The sequence below is a fragment of the Colias croceus genome, chromosome 12 (assembly GCF_905220415.1).
Source record: "Colias croceus chromosome 12, ilColCroc2.1".
Classification (NCBI taxonomy): domain Eukaryota; kingdom Metazoa; phylum Arthropoda; class Insecta; order Lepidoptera; family Pieridae; genus Colias; species Colias croceus.
Window position 1 is genome coordinate 10,465,620 of NC_059548.1, and position 21,543 is coordinate 10,487,162.

The following is a 21,543-nucleotide window of genomic DNA, read 5'->3' on the forward strand; positions in this document are numbered from 1 at the left end:
TAAATAGATTTTTTTTCTCTTCCTTAATTTTAAATTTTTAAACCTTAAAACTACTCATAAAATGTAATTGTAATCGTTAAACCGAACTTCATAAATCCTAATATTGATGATAATGGCGTTTTTAATAAAAACATATACAAAAATTCCCGTTAGTTTCATTGTACTCCCGACCCGTAGCCGCTTGTTACTTGCTACCGAGTGCCGTAGATAGAACGCGTTCCGACTGCTTCCTTCGGCGAACCATTGCATGTCTAACACTCCATCGGCCACTCTGCTTAGCCATCATTTATTTGTTTCCTTTAATTCAATTTTTATTTATTCATATTTTAAAACACTTTATTTCACTTTTTTGTTTTCGATTGAGTTCCAAGCGAGTCAGCTAGGCGATAACCGAGTTTTTTTCATTTATCGCGAGCGGGGAGCAACCCCATATTTTTTTGTTTTTTCGATTTGTTTGCAGGTAAAAAATTATTCTCCTGTATGCAATGCCCAAAGGTGCTATGCTCGAAGGCATCCCTGAAACGGCATATCGCGGACAAGCACGCGGAACGGCAGGAGGAGTACCGCTGCACTATTTGCGAGCGAGTGTACTGCTCGAGGAACTCGTTGATGACTCATATATATACCTACCACAAGTCGAGGCCGGGAGAGGACCCTAGCCGATTTTTTTAGTGACTACTCGGACGGAGTTGGCGCGGCGAGCGGCAGAAATCATCTAGCAAAGAGAACCACCAAGCCAACCAGCCAACAGCTATACATTTCAACACTGAAAAAGGTTAGAAAATGTTCATAGAAAAACAAAATAATGCTGATACCATTGATAATAGATGAGATAGGTTAAGGTTCTTTCTTAAGTTTGTTCCTTTTTTGTTAATTTACTTTTTTTTGTTTATTTTTTTTTTTATTATTTCTATGTTAAGCCCCCAAAGCCCCTCTCCCATCGGGTTTCGCAGTTTTGACGTTGTTGTGTTGCTTGGAGCATGCTTCTATCATTTTTGTTATTACGTGTTATTGTGTCATTGTGGTTGAGAGAATTTCTTTAAATTTTTCAATATCAAACCTCGTGATTACTGTGTAGTTAGTCAATGTGTACAGTGCATATTAGTATGAATATTTCTATTGTACATGCTATATATTTACAAGCTTTAAAGAATTCTAAATTTCATTATTCCTATACCGGAACAAGGAGAGGATAATTAAATTGTATAATGTCGCGTCATCAGCACGAGAGAGAACTTTGCGGCGATTCCTCAATGCTTTCAACAAATTCTGAGCGTGTAAAAGGTAAAACAAGCAATATTATTCCAAAATTTGTATTGACATGTATATCCTTTATCTGTTCCACCATATTGACTGTATTTGCTGTAGTCTTGTCGTTTCCTAAATCCTGGTCAATTGAAACGCAATAGTTTAGGAAGCGCCGCAAGATTCCACTCGTGCTGGGCGCCAAAGCGAACCCCGTACATGTGCCCGTTTCGTTTGCAGCTGTACCGCCCCTCCGTATGCCCCCGCCCACCGCCGGCGGGATCAACGAGCCGCAAGAGTGTCCCTACTGCCGCAGGACGTTCTCTTGCTACTACTCCCTGAAGCGACACTTCCAAGACAAGCACGAGCAGTCCGACACGCTGTACGTGTGCGAGTTCTGCCACCGGCGGTACCGGACCAAGAACTCGCTGACGACGCACAAGAGCCTGCAGCACCGCGGCTCCAGCGGCATGCTGAAGCGGCTGCTGAAGACGTCGGCGCTGCACAGCGCGCTGGCGCCGGCGCCGCACCACCTGTTCGACCTGGGCGCCGAGCACCCGCAGCTGCCCGGCCTGCAATGACCGCAGCCGACCGCCTGAGCCGCCCGCGACCACCATGTGCAATATACGGACGATGCCAAAACGCAGGACTCTGCCGCATTTTATTAATTTTTAATTGTGTATTATAAGGGTAGGAAAATATTGACGTTAGGTTTAAAAATGAACAGTATTGTTGCGACGCGGAGTCGCGTAGGGTCTTCGAGATCGGCCTCCGCGACGCGGGCCTCTGCGAGATCGACGTTCGAACGGTGTTCAATATGACAATGTAATTCAGAGCAATACTAAAGTATTCATATTTTCTAGTACTGCCAAACGATGCCAACTATGTTCTAAAGAGAATATAACATTTTATAAAAACAATTTTCGATAAATTAAATGTCTAGTGTCAAATTAGAATCGGTAACTGTACAAAACGGAACGTACAAATTTTTAACAGTAAATTAACAAAGAAAATATTTTTTAAAGAGACTTTTTCGGATCGCCAAATCTAAATTTAAATACAAATTATTTAGAAGTTAATAACCAAAATTTAAGATAAAAAATTAAAAAAAAAATAATGTTGTTAAATAAAATTTAAAGACTTCTTAGAATCTTCGAAAGTACAAAAGTGTTGACGTCTATTTGAACAATATTTGTAATCTATTTTGGCTTCGGTAATGATCAATGTGTAAGTAGCCGTGCCTTCGTTCGTCTTCATGCCATTAAAACGTTGGTAGGGATTTCCGAACTGTCATGTGGGTTGGAATGTGCGGTGTGCGAAGGTTGGCAGCGACGCGCCTCGCCTCGCTAGCCGCAAGGGGTGACAGAGAGAAGGCCGCTCCACAGGCGCCTTCGGTTGCGGGTCTTCGACGTGCGTCTGTTCGATGATCGTATACGTGCGCATGATTGCAAATCATGTAACAAAATTAAAGTTTTCTTCTGTATAAATTTACTTAGATGTTAGGTATTCATTAACATAATTATATTTAATACGTATCCATTTTCGGATTTCTCTCTATGAGTATAGTGGTTTCTTATTTAAATGTCGACCAACGTAGCGGACGTCAAGTTAATGAAAATTTATTAGATTATTATTAATATTAATTAATTATTACTATTATATTCTCAAAATTAAAATCTTAAGGTCAACCATAAGATGGCTGCGGATTGTAAAAAATATTTTATTTACTTATATTGTAGGAAATTGCTTGGATACGCATTTGTCTGAATATACTAGACGTACATATCTAATCAGGGTTTACACGGACGAATTCATTTAATATCATAATATTGAAGATCAATATTGAACATATCACACGCAACAAATATCTATACAAGTATACATAGAGCAGGAAATAAGTATTCAACACAGTGATAACTCACAAAGCCAAAGAAAATTTAATGGGGGATATTTTGCCGACTTGCATTTATTTCTTTTAGAATAAAACATTCTGAAAAAAGACGATAAAATTTGTGCCATATCTCAAAAAGTAATCTAAAATTAAACAAAATTATCATATCAACGTAGAAGTGAGAGCGTTTCAGAAACCTTTTCACGAACCAATTAAAATGCAATGAGATAATGCGGAGTTACTCAGTTATCAATGCACTTGTAGATTACATCGTTAACGTTTAAGTTTTTGCATTTATTTTGAACTCTTAATTATTTAATTTCGTCGAGTATGAGTATGTACTTTAAGATTGTTTGTTTATTTTCTTTTTCGGAATGTTACATGTTCTTTGTGATATAAATTTATAAACTTTATTTGGTTTAGATAATTTAAGTAGAACGTACGTAATCAGCTCGGATAGATCGATCCGGACGGCTTAAGCTTTTATAAAAAGTTAGTTTATTTTTGAAATGGTATCCCCATTGTACCTCCATTTTCGTAATACCTCAGATATTTTGTTTTATATTAATCTTTATTTCTTGTTACTGGTTAAATTCCGACAGAAGAGTGAAACAGTTCGGGAATAAATCATCATAGCATCATTTAGAGAGCTTAGTGAAGCAAGCGGGTAGCGTGAATTGTATATATGTTGTAAGTTAGAGTAACAATCGTGGCAATTGTCGATCGGGAATATCGCCTCGTGATATTATTAACTAAATAGTGTTTAGATAAAATCATTAACGGAAAGGATTTTTATATATTCTACTAATCGATTTATTGATAGTGACGTAGTCTTTTTAGTGTTTGAGTTTTATTGTTTTGCTGTGCAATTATTTTCGAAACGTCGGCTGTTTAAGCTTATTGTTAGACGCTTTTGTTGGAGGACTTTAGGATATCCTAATCTATCCGCTAATTTCGTTTGTGATTCCAAATTTCTTGTCTAAATTATTTGATCTCAGTTGTCAGCTGCGAATTACATCAAATTGGAGTCAGCCGTTGGTTGTTAGGCTTTAAGTAATCGTTAAGTTTGGTTATGTGTCGGCAAATTGTAGGTATCGCAGCTCAAAATTAAGTAAACGATAAGATGATACAGCGAAACACAACAAAAAGTTATTATTTGCAATTTATACCAAAACTATGCATTTTTATGTAAGATGATAAGTGAGAGAACTTCTTTATAATTAAACGTCGTCTCGATTAACATGTTAATTTCGCTTTTTCGCCACTTTATTTATATTTTAAGTTAAATTGAAATATGTTTAATGAACCGACTGTGTTACTAATATAGGTAATGCACAATATCAGCAACGGAATGCCTTCAGACAGTACAACTAGCAATAGCCTAAGTAAATAACTATATACTTTTTATTACGGCGGCGTTGGGGCAGCGGTGTACAGTCGGCAGCGTAAGCGTGTCGAGAGGAACTTGTCGCTTTAATATATTCTACGTATTTGTATGAAGTTTAGGAATAATAGCATATAAGTGTATGCGACGTCTTACCTCCTCGATACGCTCACATTGTTGACTATACACCGCCCGATATATTTTAAATGTTTCAGCAAAGAATTTTAAATATTTCTATAAAAAAATATCAGTGTCCCCCACACCGTCTTTGACAGTATTTTATAAACTTTTGCATAACTACCTAACTGCCAACACGTTTAAATTTATTTTTGAACCATAAATCTTAATATATAATTGTGTATTTAATATTGAAGATTTTTAATCGATTTACAAGCTCACAAAACTTCACAAACATTTTTGCTTCTAATATAAGTATTACCTCCAATAATGTTAAGTATTATAGACAGAATGTGTCGCTTAATTTAATATAATATAGTCGGAATGGGTCTCCTGTGTTTCGGTTATTTGATTCGACTGGTATACGTCGTATTGTAAGTTTTATCGAATCAAATAATGAACGCGATTGTATTTTAACGTCTCCAGTTTTTAACGACAAACAATAATATTGAACTGTAAATTTCATAATCTACTGGGTGGAGGCGTATGGATTGAAATCTGCAGCGAAGTATGAAAAAGTAGTTAGCGAGCATTTTCCCTTTAGTCGTATAAATCGCTTGATTTACAGGTATTTCCAACTACATTAATGAAAACGACAAAACATGCTTGTCAAGTATTCGTATACTAATTTTCATGCTTTGGCGCAGCGGCCACAGGAGACGAACTTTACGTTTACAGGATGAGTCAATAACACGTGATCGTTTATATTTATGATACAATAGTTATAGATATTGTAAAAATCTAAAATATAACATTTGTTACATAGATTCTTCCCATACACACATTATTTTGTTATCCATTTCCATATTTAAAATGCAATAGTTTATCTGGCGACGGTTTAATCTGTGGCGTTAGTGACGTCACACGCTAAACCGCCGCCAACCGGTACGCAATAGTTAATTATTTTAAATAATTTTTAATGCTCGATCAGGAACGCGGTTTCCGTTTTAAGAATAAATCGACTACAAGTAAAGTTTAGGATAAAAATCGCACCGACTTATCGACTTCTATTGATCACTTGTTTTGCTGACAGTACTTTATAGTTAGTTATCTTTCAACGTTGTTCGATAGCTGTGCAACCGATCCGTTGTTGTTTTTTGATATCGATTTATAAGTCGTTGAAATTTCTATTCTCGAGTCCGTAAAGTATATAATATATGTCGTTATATTCTTAAGTCCATAGCTTTAATATTTACAGTATCTTCCACTATATTGTAATTATTATAAATACATAGCAATAGTTCCCAATCAGCCACAATACCTCAGTAATTATAACAAATAACTAGCAGATTATTCTATAATATGGAATGTTTATAGCTATCGTTAAATTATCATACATCCGTTAACTGTTATTACTTTTTTTGTTATAGATACGTTACTCTCTAAGTACCGTGTAAAAGGCCTAACGTTAGTCATTTTGTGGAATACAGACACCTAAAATGGCTAGTGAAAATATTTTATCTGTATTCAACAAAATGTACACGAAGAAAATTTTTCATAAAAATTTGCATCGCTTTTCGCGCCCCTTTTTCCCGCTTTTATTTGGTCGAGGCCAGTGCTGCCAGTTTACGGTACATTTTTGATAATCTGCTGATTAACTAGTTACATAAATAATAGTTCCATAAATCAAAGTGCACTTACGTCTTGTAAAAATAAGAATTACTTTAATATATATGTACTATAGTCCCGCGGTCCTGGTCGAGCTATCGTTGAAACCCGTCTGCAGTAACTATATAAAAAGTATTTACAATATACCCACTATTGACATACGATTTATTGCTAGAAATAACTTTTTATCTACAGAAAATGAGACAGTGGGCCGATTTTGCCGAAAATAAATAGCGCTTTTAAAATGCCAAATATTTTTACGTGTAGAATGGCGAACTGACAATAGGATACAGTACTTGAGCTCTAAAAATCAAATAAAAAAAGTTTTGAGCACACGTGGATACGCATTTATGCTATAATATTAAGTTTATTAAAATTTACATTATAATATTTATTGGTAATTTAATACATTTTATTTATTAAAATATTTAAATAATTTAAAGAAAATCGCACTGTACTCGATTGTACATCGATAACAGTAGCGAATTTACACTAAAATTTAAGATAATTTTACACATACATTTTTACTATATTTTACAATGTGTGCTTATCTTGTACTGTACTTAGTTGAGTTAGTAATCGATGCAGGCCAAGCCTTTTAAAATTATTTTCGCCATAGTGATATAGATAATAAAGTTTATGTTATTAGTTCTATCTGTTTTTAGTAAAATCGGGCCACTGTTACTTGTTATGCTTCATTAACTTTTATACACAGAAATATTTTTTTATGAAAGCAATTTATATGTGAATGTTAATTAAGTGGCAATTCTAATTTTAACTGCACTATATTTTTGCTGACACGCTTAGTTTAAGATTTTTAAGTAATTTAATGTAATGCACGATCTGCGTTTAGTATCGATATTTTTTTTTCTTTTTATCTTTTATAAGATTGTCTTAAGTGGTACGTACCCTCGATTCATAGAAACATACACATTTATTAATTTATTGTATTTAAAAATTTTATCGAGCGTATGTGACATTTATGACCGATTTGCCTCAAGAAATATTGCGTTAAACGTTATAGTTTGCCATCGTTAAAAAAGGAGAAATATGTTTTTAAAAAATACATTTAGTTAGAACGTTTTGTTATTGATTGATGTTCAGGAACGTGAGTGGAGGGTGTAAAAATGTTTCATAGTATTGTGTATGAATCGATAAGGTAAGATAGGACCGTATTATCGGCTCTAGGGAGTTAGAAGTCCTCTACGATTCGTTGTAAGGGCATCTTCAGTGAAGACACTTAAAGTACTATTGTTGTAGATTGTATGGAATTCGACTGTATTGCTTTTTATTATCACTAAAATATTGATGACCATGCATTCATTGACGAACACTTAAAAATAAGAAGCTTGTTTAAAGTTTGGCAAAACAATGCATATTATTTACATAACTATATAATTATACAACAATAAAACAAAGTTACTTACCCAAGTTCCCGGCTTTATTTTCCCACCAAATTTTCTAATAAATCAACTGTCAATTTACGTTCCGTCAATCTTGACAGCTACCGGTTGCGTTCAACAACAGAAGTATTTTAGATGTGACAATTAAATATAACCATCGTTGCATAATAAAGTCTGTTATTATTAGTTAAAACATGAAGCAAAATTCACAGTATTTTAGTGGTAATAAAATGGTGGTGTCTTTACTTGTTTTGATGTTGTTGATAATTGTGATTAAGGAATCAACTCGGGTTGCGAAGTAGGAACATATCAAAAGAATGGATTAGTACTCTAAGTATCTTTGAATCTGATATTTTAAATAAATTGAGTTGTTTAAAGCGGTCCTTTATGTTTCATACGAAAACTGTATTTACAATAATTATAATGGGACAAACAGTTGGATGTAATAAAGGTATAAAATTTAATAAACTCGCAGTGATTCCATTGAAACGGTGTATTAATTATAACCTTTTGTTCCTTATTTCCCGATCCTACTGTAAAATGAACATAATAAATTGAGGTTACCTACACAATATAGGTAAGGTGTTAATCTGAGGTAAAACCTTAGTAAAGACTAAAAGTGTTTGTTAAAACATTATAATATATTAAGCATAGTCATGAAGCTACATGCATGATGCAAGTCCATATTTTTTGTCCATATAGTCCATATTTCAAATAGATACGTACCTACCTAATACACATTACACAGTTTGCATATAAAAGACACAGGAATTCATCCAGTTAAAAAGTACAGTATTGTATGCTTAATGCTTATCCAGACTATACCTTGATCAAAGAGACTATACGATCCGATCAGCAGTAGTTGCTTAAGTACTAGTACCTTATAAAGTATTAATTTTAGTATTCAATGGTCACATTTTGCATCCTGGATACATTGTTACAAATTCTCATAAGTGAGTATAATATAATTAGGTAGGTACCTAGTAGGACTGGTAGAAACTAAAAAGAGTCTTATACGTCTGTGTATAATCTTTGAGCCACTTATAAATTATTACGACACGAATTTTGCCTAATCCCTTTTGTTTACACAAAAAGAACAATAGCATCAAATAAATAAATTTATTAACTTTTAAAGGAATAAAAATCCACAAAAATCTCCCACAGTGTAATGTTATCTCTATCTCTAACGAATCTCTGAAGAAGGAAAGCTAGTTCATAAAATAGAAATAGATATAGTAATAACAGCTATCAAAACCCAAAAAGACTGCAAAGCATTTTATGTGCCGTTGCGTCGTCTTATAAATAAAATTAAGGTAACATAAACAACAGTTCTGTGCAAATTACTTAGGTACAGATCTTTAATAGATTATTTAATACATGAATACATTGATTTAACTATAATTCCTTTTAAACTATTTTTTATAATATCAACCATGTCACAATTTGCAAAAAGCCTAGTAGCTAGAGGTTTGAAAGTGCGGTTAACTGTCGTATTGACAAGCTGTCAACTGTAGCTGTCATTACAATTTTAAAAACATTGGCATGCGTACATACGGAAAAATACAACATACGAAAGCTAATAATGTTAATATAATTTGACAAAGTAAACCGATACAATGGATGCATATGATATATTTAAGAAACTTACTAAAGGGTTAACATTTAAACGACGTGTATTGGGTGTAAATAATCATGTAAGTAAACATAACCTCTTTGCTTGTTGTATTTTACAATTTAGTATTTTCCAACGTTCTGAACAAACAAACTCACATGTTTTAAGATTCAGGCCCTTATCTACTTCAACTATACAATACGAGTATTTGCAATATATCAATAATATGTGATTCTTTCACATGAACTTTCATACAGCGATACCGAAGATCTGGTCTAAATATAAGAATAAACTTTAACTTTAATAGAAATCTGTTGGTGAGAAATAAAACTTGAACAATTTACTTATGCTAAAAAGCTACTTTAATTAATATTATTGGATCCCTGAACGCATTCACACATGAACACAAACACACACATATTTACACTATCACCTTCATCCACACTCGCCTTCCCACAACACACACTTACACAGACACACACACACACACAATCACACACCCTATGTTAAATGGAAAATGTTGTAAGTTCTTGTATTAAGTACACTCATTATTATTAATTATAAATTATTTAAACACAATTATTGATGTACTGTATAATTCGTCTTAATAAAGTAACCTGTACTCCGTTTCTGATATCCAAGATACAGGCAGTAGCCTAGTTTGGATATCACTGTACTAGCAACCTTGTAAAATAATCCTACTGTTATCACATTTAACAATGTAATGATTGAATATTTTGGTTAATAAAGATTTTTATTTATTTATTATTTATTTTATTTACTATATTTCAAAACGAATTGTGAATGATTGACCATAATTTTAAATATAAACATGATTTCCTATCAAGACCAATAATTATTCAAGAAAAAATCTTATATCAACAAATAAGCTTTAGAATGAAAGTAAAGATAAGTACTGTTCAAAATATTTTAGGAACAAAATGTCAAGCCGATGCTCAAAAAGGCAGAATTAAAAAAAGAAGAACCAGCTGAGGTCAGTGACATAGAAGATGAAGAAAACGAGGATGTATGTGGTGAAAATTCAGATGGTAAGTAAATAAATTATTTATTTTTATTATATAGTAATTGTTGGTTTGACCACTTGCTTATGCAAATACCAGACAGCTTATTAAACACTTTATGATTAAGACTAGCTGCTCCGCGCGGTTTCACACCCGTGGCTCCACTCTTGTTGGTTGTAGTGTGATGATATATAGCCTATAACCTTCCTCGATAACACCGAAAGAATTTTTCAAATCGAACCAGTAGTTCTCGAGATTAGCGCGTTCAAACAAACAAACAAACAAACTCTTCAGCTTTATAATATTAGTATAGGTTTCTGTACATTTTCTTTCATTTTAACTTACACATAAGCAAAATTAAACACATCAACAACAAAATGTAGAAACTGAGAAAGCAGTCATAAATCTTTAAATTGTTCATCAAAAAATAATTGATATGATACTTATTGAATACAAAATTATCTAAAAAAATATAACTTGAGAGAAAATCAACCATATTTTTTTATTATTATTTATTATACAAAATATAACAGTAATAAACAACAATACAATTTTACAATAATTACTCAGACGCAAGTGATGTAGAATCACCAGACGAACAAAATGTGGACACAGAATCAAATGACGAACTGCAAATTGTTGAAGGATTGTCTGTTGGGAAAAAGGATAAGAAGAAGAAAGAGAAGAAGTCTAAACTCACACCGGAAGAATTGCAAAAGAAGCTCGAGTTGGAAGAAGTAAGATATTTTTACCATCTTGTATAAATTTTTAATTATACTCCTCTTCTAACAATCATAATGGAATTTCACATCTCCTGTAACTTTTCTAGTATATTTTTGAACAAGTAGTTTAAACTCTACAGTTAACAAACAAAGACACCTAAAAAGAAAATTTTCAAACATACATTAAAACTTTCATAGTAAGCATGATTTATTTGCATAGTATACCATTTTTCTTTTTAATTATAGCCCAAGAAACAGTATAAAATTTTATGTTTTTATCCTTCCAGCAAAACAGATTCCGCAACGAATACGGCATCAAAGCAGTCGGGCGTCACATACCCAGCGCACTGCGGGACTTCTCCGAGCTGACGTCGCGATACAATGTGTCCCCAGAGCTAGTGGACACGATCAGGCAGTGCGGGTATAGCGAACCCACCCCGATACAACGACAGGCTATGCCTTGTATGTTGGAGGTGAGGATTTTTGTGTTATTTTTTAGTTTAAAGTTTATATGTTATGGTTCTTGTAGCACAAGTATAAAATGTAAGTTAATTGCTGTTTCATAGATCTCTTTGTTTTTGTCATTTTATAGCATTGGAACTAATTTTGGTACCCATTGAGAATGAATGATTTCTTACCAGTAAATTCACAATTTAGATGCATTAATCATTAAAATATAAGCAAGAAAATAAATATATGGTGCATTTTCACATACACACGTACTTGGTAGATTTTCTTACAGATTCTTAATTTATTTACACATTATCTGTAACTTAGTCTGTTATTAGTACCCTGGAATTGTAAAATTATAATGTGTGCTTTTCCAGAATCGTCAACTCATAGGCACAGCGCCCACAGGCTCAGGGAAAACAGCCGCATTCCTTATACCCCTATTGCACATTCTCGGGGCTCCAGCCGGAGGCCCCAGGGCCCTGATCCTGTGCCCCACGCGGGAACTAGCACAGCAGATATACAGAGAGGCCCTACGGCTGTCCGCTAGTACGGAATTGAGGTGTAGCGTAGTTAAGAGTATCAAACTGAGCAAGGTTAAAGAGAGAGAGGCTACGGTTAGGAAGAGTGGTGAGTTGTTTGTTTTGTTTGTTAATAACAAAGTGCTTAGTGTTAGTTATTATGAAATATTTATTAATATAATATGATGAAGTGTCCGTAATGTCTTTTTTTTGTTTTTGTTCCTGTATAACTCCTACTTTTTTTTTAGATATAGTGATAAGCACTCCTAACCGTCTCTGCTACATGCTAGCTCAAGAGAACTGCAGTGTCACTTTAGATAAGTAAGTATTACTCAATGGATAATGGTCTACAAAATGAAAAATAAGTTTTTAAGAAATCTTCTTTGGTAGTTGCCTACCTATACAAAAAAAAATATTGTTAAATTCCCTTGATTGAGATAAGAAAATAAAAAAATACATCATTACATATTACTTGACAATTATTTGACAGTTACTCATTACTTGACAGTATAATGAATTTTGACACATGAATTTTTATTTCGATTGTTCAAATCTATTACATTTTGGCAATTCACTCAATTTTTACTTGTCTCTTATACATTTTTGTAATGTACTGATTTTTCCGATCTTTTAAAATGTTTCCTATTTTTCTCTAGAGTGCAATGGCTGATCATAGACGAGGCGGACAAAATGTTCGAAGGGTCCATTGATGAAGTGGCCACGTTCAGACAGCAGCTGGGCACAGTGCTGGGCGCGTGCAGTTCCGCGCGTGTGGGCATGTTCAGCGCGACGCACACGCCCGCCGTGGCCAAGTGGGCGAGGAGGACCGTGCGCGGGCTTGTGAGCGTGGCCGTGGGCGCTAGGTGGGGTTTTTTTTTTGGTTATTTTGCAGGTTTTTTGTAGGTTGATAGGAGGAAAAGACGCTTTTTGGCACTATTTTTGGTAAAAAAAAAAATGTTTTGTGATTTTTTTTTGCGTTTTTTTGCACCGTATCGATCTTAAATACTCGGTAAGTAAGATATTCGATGGCTCCAATGACGAGGTGGCTACATTCAGACAGAAGCTGGGCACGTGTAAACATGAAGAAAAGTTCATGATTTTTTTTTTATATTTAGGGTTACTAATAATTTCGACGACATCGCCTCAGTAACTTATGAATAAAACATTTGTTACTTGTTATGAATATATAATATTAAAATTTATATTGTTGTTACCAGGAACGCAGCAGCAACAACAGTAGACCAAGAGTTGTTGTTTTGCGGTAATGAAAATGGGAAGCTAGTGGCATTCAGACAGCTTGTACAGAAAGGACTCAAACCGCCAGTACTCGGTAAATATACTTTCAATTAATTATATTTTTAAAGCAAAATTGTTTAATTTTATGTTTATAATTATTTAATAAGGTGTTATAATTAAATGTTTAAGTTATAATCATGTAAATGTTTATTATTTCGTTGAGTTTTGTGCTATTTATTATTTAATATCCCATTTTATTTTGAACTAGCAATCCACCCCGGCTTCGCCCGTGGTACATATTTACGTTTTTCTACATATAATAAAAAAAAAGAATTATCAAAATCGGTCCACCCGTTCACGCGTGATGCCGTAACAACGCGAAACGGGTTTCATTTTTATATACATATATAGATAATTTATTTAATATCAAAGTGGTGTAGCCCTTTGAAGCTGTTATTTTTTGTGTAAATTAGGAAGTACAGCTGTGTTTAGACACATACTATAAAACATATTAAAAAAACATGTTACTTTCAGTTTTCGTACAAAGCAAAGACAGAGCCAAGCAGCTGTTTAAAGAACTTATTTATGATGGAATTAATGTTGATGTTATTCATGCAGATAGAACTCAGGCGCAGGTATGTTTAATTAAACTAATTATGATTTGTTTCACTTTATATTTATTGTTCGTTGAATGTAAAGAAATCGTAGAATTATCTCAACGAAATTATAGATTGCTCAACTTTAAACTTTGCGTGAATCAATTTCCACCAATACTTTCTATTGAATGTGTCGTGTAGTACTGATGGATAAGATCTTTTGTTCCATCTTTAAGAAATTAAACATTTTAACGGGTTTTAAACGCAATAAAACTCGCATAAAATCGCAGAACAAGAAGAAAATTCCATGTTTTATTATAAATAATCGACTGAACTTTTAACTCAACTTTTAATTCGACTCTACTTAACACAAGCTAAATCAACACAACTAAATTCAACTCAACATAAACCCAACTCAACATAAACCCAACTCAACTTTTACATCAACTCATATTATTCTAATATATAAAAATCAATGCCACTTTTCGTTGTAATTCCATAACTCGAGAACGGCTGAACCGATTTCGATAATTCTTTTTTTATTATATTCCTTGAAGTACGAGGATGGTTCTTATGTAGAGAAAACGTTAATATGTACCACGGGCGAAGCCGGGGCGGACCGCTAGTATTATAATGATTATTACTTAACTTTCTGCTCAACTCAACTACAAACAAAAGTCAACTTTTTAACTCTACTCAACTTTCAACTCAACATCTAACCAAAACTTAACTCAACTTTTTACTCCACTCAACTACACTTTAACTCACCACAACTTCTAACTCAACTCAACTTCCAACTCAAACTCATCTTGCAGCGTGACAACGTGGTACGCAGTTTCCGCGTGGGTCGTATCTGGGTGCTAATTTGTACGGAACTCATGGGTCGTGGGATCGATTTCCGTGGGGTCAATCTGGTGATCAATTATGATTTTCCACCTTCAGCTATATCTTATATTCACAGGTTAGTTTTTAGTTTATGCATATGTAATATCTGATTAAGAAAAGTATAGCTTTTGTGGTTCTTTAAAATAAAAGTAGTGTGTCAATAACAACTATGATAACATAACAACAGGAAATTGCGTAAGCTCAGTAGCTTTGTTAATCTTTTTTTTTTTTATTATTGTCGATAGGGAAGAGCTTTACCACAATCTCGTCTGATGTTAAGCTGTTAATCATAATGTTAATTTAGCTATAAAGTAAATTAAAATTATTTTTATAACCCAATAAATATTATTATTATCTAAATATCATGAAATAATATTGCAGAGTGGGTCGAGCGGGCCGAGCGGGGCAAAAGGGCAAAGCTATCACGTTCTTTACGCAAGACGATGTAGTTAATTTAAGAAGGTAAGAATATTAATGAATTTCATTACACTTTAGACATATTTTCAGGGCCGGACCGTGAACTTGTGGGGCCCTGGGCTGAAACTACCCAGGGGCCTTTTTTTTTGGAAATGTTCATATTTTCTTAATACTTACTTTCGCAATTTTGTTATTTTAACATATTCAAATTTGATTTTAAATCGTTTTATTAATTCAGGAGTCTATCGCGGACAAACAAAGTACCTAACACGTAATTTTTTTATACATATTTAGATAATAAAAAAATAATAAAATAATGTTATTCATCCATACTAATATTATAAATGCGAAAGTAACTCTGTCTGTCTGTCTGTTACTCAATCACGCCTACTACAGAACCAATTTGCATGAAATTTGGTATAGAGATATTTTGATACCCGAGAAAGGACAAAGGCTACCTTTTATTGCAAAATATGTACCACGGGCGAAGCCGGGGCAGACCACTAGTTTATTATAAATTAGTAAAAGAATCTGACAGTTATGTTATTTAAATAATAATTTAGAAATTAACCTTTCTCCATTTTTGTGCTGCAAATTCTTTTATTGGTCACCACATTGCAAGTCTTTTGTTAGATCACAATGTAAATAAATATGTAAAAACATAGTAGTAAAACGTAAATAGTTATATATTGACACCCTAAAAGTTGTCTCAAAACCTACATATGGTAGGGTCTAAGCAACTATTTAATTTCAAGGTCAAATGAAAATTCAAAATGAAAATTCCCGGAAAATGTCTGAAAAATATCCGTAAAATGCCTGGGAAATATCCGGAAAATGCCTGGGAAATGCCCGGAAAATATCCGGAAAATGCGTGAAAATGTCCGGGAAAAGTGTGAAAAACGCCTGGAAAATCCTCGGAAAATGCCTGGAAAATCCTCGGAAAATGCCAGGGCGAAGCCTGGAAAATATCCGGAAAATGCCTGGGAAATGCCCGGAAAATTCCCGGAAAATATCTGGAAAATGCGTGAAAATGTCCTGGAAAAGTGTGGAAAACGCCTGGAAAATCCTCGGAAAGGCCTGGAAAATCCTCGGAAAATGCCAGGGAAAAGCATGGAAAATATCCGGAAAATGCCTGGGAAATGCCCGGAAAATGCCTGGGAAATATCCGGAAAATGCCTGGGAAATGCCCGGAAAATATCCGGAAATTGCGTGAAAATGTCCGGGAAAAGTGTGGAAAACGCCTGGAAAATCCTCGGAAAAGGCCTGGAAAATCCTCGGAAAATGCCAGGGAAAAGCCTGGAAAATATCCAGGAAATGCCTGGGAAATGCGTGAAAATGTCCGGAAAATGCGTGAAAATGTCCGGGAAAACGCCTGGAAAATCCTCGGAAAATGCCAGGGAAAAGCCTGGAAAATATCCGGAAAATGCCTGGGAAATGCCCGGAAAATGCCTGGGAAATATTTCCCAGGCATTTTCCGGATATTTTCCAGACATTTTCCGGGAAATACCTGTAAAGTAATAAGTACACCTCCCCTGTATTCCGGGGATTTCCAGGCATTTTCCACACTTTTCCCGGACATTTTCACGCATTTCCCAGGCATTTTCCGGATATTTTCCAGGCTTTTCCCTGGCATTTTCCGAGGATTTTCCAGGCCTTTTCCGAGGATTTTCCAGGCGTTTTCCACACTTTTCCCGGACATTTTCACGCATTTTCCAGATATTTTCCGGGAATTTTCCGGGCATTTCCCAGGCATTTTCCGGATATTTTCCAGGCTTTTCCCTGGCATTTTCCGAGGATTTTCCAGGCATTTTCCGAGGAATTTCCAGGCGTTTTCCACACTTTTCCCGGACATTTTCACGCATTTCCGGATATTTTCCGGGCATTTTCCGGGAATTTCCCAGACATTTTCCGGGAAATTCCCAGGCATTTTCCGGATATTTCCCAGGCATTTTCCGGATATTTTCCAGACATTTTCCGGGAATTTTCATTTTCCGGGAAATACCTGTAAAGTAATAAGTACACCTCCCCTGTATTCCGGGGATTTCCAGGCATTTAAAACGCTTTTCTCGGACATTTCACCCATTGTCCGGATATTTTCCGGATATTTTCCAGGCTTTTCCCTGGCATTTTCCGAGGATTTTCCAGGCGTTTTCCACACTTTTCCCGGACATTTTCAAGCATTTTCCGGATATTTTCCGGATATTTTCCGGGAATTTTCCGGGAATTTCCCAGGCATTTTCCGGGAAATTCCCAGGCATTTTCCGGGGTTTTTCCAGGTATGTTCCACTTTTTCCCCGGACATTTTCACGCAGGAATTTTCCGGGGACATCTGGAAAATGCCTGGCAATGCCTGGATAATTCCCGGAAAATGCCTGTAAAAGTCCCGGAAAATGCGTGAAAATGTCCGGAAAAAGCGTGGAAAATGCCACTTCAAATTTGCGAAGTAATTAAAGCAGAAAACCAAAAAAAGAAAAAGAAAGCTAAAATCTTTCATATTAAATGTATATGGGATATTCATATTTCATACTTAATGTATGGGAGGGTTTAAAGATAATTTTTTTGATATTTCTCGATTTATTTTTAAAAATTTATTACGGCCATTTTACTCATAAGGTTAAGTACTTTCGATATCAGTTTAAAGTTTTTTGTTATCTGTAATACTTACGGAAAAATCGCCTGTGCACACTTAACGATTACACCCTGTATAAGTATTTACAGACTTACAGCTGGGTATCTCGAATTCCGAGATTCTTACCTAATTTAACCTTACATGACTTGGCCATAACTCGTACATAAGAGTTAAAACGCATTCAATAACGCATTTCGTTAAAAAATGACAAATGTTTATAAGTATATAAATTTTTAATAGTACGTTGATAGTTATAAAAAAATTATTTCGGTGTTAGATAGCCCATTTATAGTGGAAGGCTATTATATCATCAGGCTAAGACCAACAGGATCTGAGCCACGTGAGTGAAATCGCGGGGCGCAGCTAGTTATTATTATGTATAACTACCTATATAAAATAACCAAATAGTTTCAATAAATGAGATTTATTTTCTATAAGTTGAAAATCAACATGCAAACATCCTTTTAGGTACATGTTAGCAAAAGTTATTGAAGTAGGTAGTTATGCGATTTTCATCAATTTTTTTTTCGAAAACCGACTACAGATTTTTTTTCAAATTATCGCCCATTGTTTTTATCGGGGTATGGGGGCCCTTTTAACCTCGGGGCCCTGGGCTGCAGCCCATAAAGCCCATGGGTAGATCCGGCCCTGCATATTTTGGTCTTTTATTTTAAATAGGAATTCTGTTAAAACGTAGAAAGTTATCTATCAAAACCTAGCGCGAAAACTACGCTATCCATTAGTGAAAACAGAATGATAATCGGTGCAATCGGTGGTTTTTGAGATTATCGCAAGCAGACAGACAGACTGAAAAAAATAAATAAATAAGAAAAATATTTAAAAAAAATGTATTTATCGATTTTCTTCCTAAAGTACTGTTTAGGCATCTTTATTTATCAGATTTTGTAAGGCCATATTTTTTTAATATTCTTATCAATATTTTTCAATATTACAGTATAGCATCAGTTATGAAACAATCCGGTTGTGAGGTTCCCGAATACATGTTGCGTTTAAAACAAGACCCAAATAAAAGGAAAAAGCTCGCCAAGAAAGCGCCTCATAGAGATAAAATATCTACTATATTGGAAAAACCTAGCAAGTGAGTAATTTAATGTAACAAATATTTTTTTGGACCTAATAAAATATATATTACACCACTAGCTGTGCCCCGCGGTTTCACCCGCATTGCTCCGCTCCTGTTGGTCTTAGCGAGATGATAATATTATATAGCCTATAGCCTCCCTCGATAAATGAGCTGTCTAATACCGAAAGAATTTTTTAAATCAGACCAGTAGTTCCCGAGATTAACGCGTTCAAACAAACAAACTCTGCAGCTTTAATAATATTAGCATAGATTAGTCATTAGAAGTCATAAAAATAACATTGGTGATAGGAAATTTTTTATCACGGTTCAAAACAGATGAAGCCAGGATAAATGACTAGTATATAATAAAACAGCTATAGTAATATATTTTAATATTATATATCAAACAGTTGACTAAAAATCTATCACGAAAAATATTTGCCTCCATTTTTATGGTTATAATAAAAATAAATGTTTTTATTTTCAGACGAAAACTTGAAGAAACAGATAAATCAAAAACAAAAGATACAGATGCAGTGAAAAATAGTAAAAATAAGAAATTAAGGAAAGTTTCCAGTAATGAAGAAAAAGTCAAGACAAAGAAGTTTGGAAAAGGCAAAATAGATAAGAAAAATAAAGGCGAGAATTTCAAAGAAAAGACAGGCAAGAGTAATTTTAAGAAAAAGAAGAATATGAAACCTATGAAATAAAGTTTCTTTATAAATTATAATTGGTTTTATTTATAACTAATATCTATGAAATTTCCTTATGTCCTTTTTCGTAAATTTCCACTTTTGATATTGTAACAAACTATTCGTAAAAAAATATGTAGGCTAGATATAAAGTAGGTAATAAATGAAATATGGTTAGGATTCAAGAGCTTAAGATCTCTTGTATGTAGAGATTGTATACGTAGTATATTATAATTAGTCTGTGGTAGAGATATATAGGCTACAATCATAACACAAGTGTGAAGTGGCTCTTAAAGTAGGCTCGCACTCACGCGGCTTCTTTCACGTGGTCAATGAAAATTAGCCAAAAATTAATTCAATTATGGGCCATCTACACAATGGGCAACATTGGCCCAACAAATGATTGTCTATGTTTGCCGCCATTACAGCGATTATGATTATGAATGATATGAGATGATTATGAATATGATTAGTCATCTTCAATGACGGCCGATCATAGATATTTAGGCCCTCTACACTATCGTGATTGCCTCTACTCGTCCAACGCTGCCCATTGTGAAGTGGGCCCCATAGATGTCTTATTTTTGTTAATATAGCGCCATCTATCGGAATTTTCTGATTTTCCGTTTGTAGCTTTATTTTGCTGAGACACCGAATAATTTCGTGTACGAAACTCTCGATTGTGGTAGCTAACAGAGATAACAAGGATAAAATTTTTGGATTTGATGGTTCTCAAATATTTATTACTAACTGAATTTTTTTTTGTTCAATATCAAGATAATTACCTAAATTATTCGAAAAAATATTTTTGATGGGCGATGTATCCTGAACTATTACACAAAAATCAATTGCATTGTGATGTGAAACAAACCCACTCTGGCAATTAAAATATTAGTAGTTATTTTTATTAGCATAGTAAGTTGTTTTATTATAATAATACAATTATAGTTATTCTAATATGGTTAGAGTGGAATAAGTTACGGGAAGGATAAATAAAAGAAACTACATAGATGACGAGAAAAAAATTTAATCTTAAAAATTAGCAAACAAAATATACAGTCTTCGCATCTATACTATATACATAAATATCTTAAATCAATGTACCTACAATCTCCAGCCAAATGCAACTGACTCTTAGTAGAAAAAGATACAAAATATTGGAAAAAAATTGGTTGTTTGTAAAGTAGGTAGGTTTACGATCGAGATGTTTACGTGATAACATAATGCAGTGGCAGCGCTCGAGATGAGACGGGAGATCGGTCCGTCTCTCTCTCGTTATACCTGCGATCGCGCTCGTGAGGTTTTGGTGTGACACAAGTTTCAGAACATGTCACCCGACTAAAGCGCGTCACACACGGTGAAGATATGTACTATAATATTTTATGTTAAGATTCTCTAATATAAAACGTTATAGTATCTTAAAGTATCCGGTATCAGCGTTCTGACCATCATTTTTCTTTTTGTCATTGCGTACTTAAGACCCCTGTAGAACCGCCATCCTGTTACAAATGACCCGAAATTTTGTGGGTGGGTTTTATATTAGAGAATCTTAACATAAAATATAATAGTATCTTCACCGTGTGTGACGCGCTTAAAACGATTTTAAAGACGTTATCACGTCAAAAAGTATGTACTTTTTTATATTAAACAGCTGTTTATTATTACATTGCAGTCATAATATCATTACAACGATGCTACAATCGCTAGGTACGTATTAAAAAAAAATATTTTTTTTGACGTAGCGCGTAGTAACTAAGTAAGTATCAAAAAGAAAAAATTAGCTATTGTTTGACCTATTTCGATAGAAAAAAATATTTAATTTGTCTTATGGGTGGGATTGTTATATTACAAAGCTTTTTTTAAGTGGGGAAATCTTGCAAAGATACCCACAGCCCCCGGGGAAGGAGTCGTGGGTTATGTCGGATTCTTACCGACTAAAACCCCACTTTGTACCGTCGAGCCGCTTTAA

The 21,543-nt window shown here is 34.3% G+C and overlaps 2 protein-coding genes across 2 annotated transcripts in view; both read left to right on the forward strand.

Annotated features, from left to right (window-relative positions):
* LOC123696153 (broad-complex core protein) overlaps nt 1–8,197 on the forward strand; it is a 46,580-nt gene extending 38,383 nt beyond the window's left edge. Inside the window, exon 8 of the mRNA XM_045642202.1 lies at nt 1,486–8,197. Within this exon, the coding sequence (XP_045498158.1) occupies nt 1,486–1,826 (341 nt within the window). The 3' untranslated portion in view covers nt 1,827–8,197. The remainder of the gene's footprint in view (nt 1–1,485) is intronic.
* Nucleotides 8,198–9,218: 1,021 nt separating this feature from the next.
* LOC123696408 (probable ATP-dependent RNA helicase DDX52) lies at nt 9,219–19,609 on the forward strand. The gene is made up of 13 exons (XM_045642561.1): nt 9,219–9,402; nt 10,255–10,369; nt 10,913–11,079; nt 11,352–11,537; nt 11,892–12,144; nt 12,284–12,356; nt 12,692–12,898; nt 13,253–13,365; nt 13,806–13,906; nt 14,683–14,828; nt 15,134–15,214; nt 18,754–18,897; nt 19,370–19,609. The coding sequence occupies exons 1-13, from the start codon at nt 9,325–9,327 to the stop codon at nt 19,590–19,592; spliced, it is 1,887 nt and encodes a 628-aa protein (XP_045498517.1). The 5' UTR covers nt 9,219–9,324; the 3' UTR covers nt 19,593–19,609.
* The last annotated feature ends 1,934 nt before the right edge of the window (nt 19,610–21,543 follow it).

Excerpts from the sequence above, each read along its gene's own strand:
- LOC123696408 (XM_045642561.1), top strand. The coding sequence starts at position 9,325 with ATGGATGCATATGATATATTTAAGAAACTTACTAAAGGGTTAACATTT. Across the intron at positions 10,370-10,912 it reads ATGTGGTGAAAATTCAGATG|ACGCAAGTGATGTAGAATCA; the intron begins GTAAGTAAATAA and ends ATAATTACTCAG. Across the intron at positions 18,898-19,369 it reads ATATTGGAAAAACCTAGCAA|ACGAAAACTTGAAGAAACAG; the intron begins GTGAGTAATTTA and ends TTTTATTTTCAG.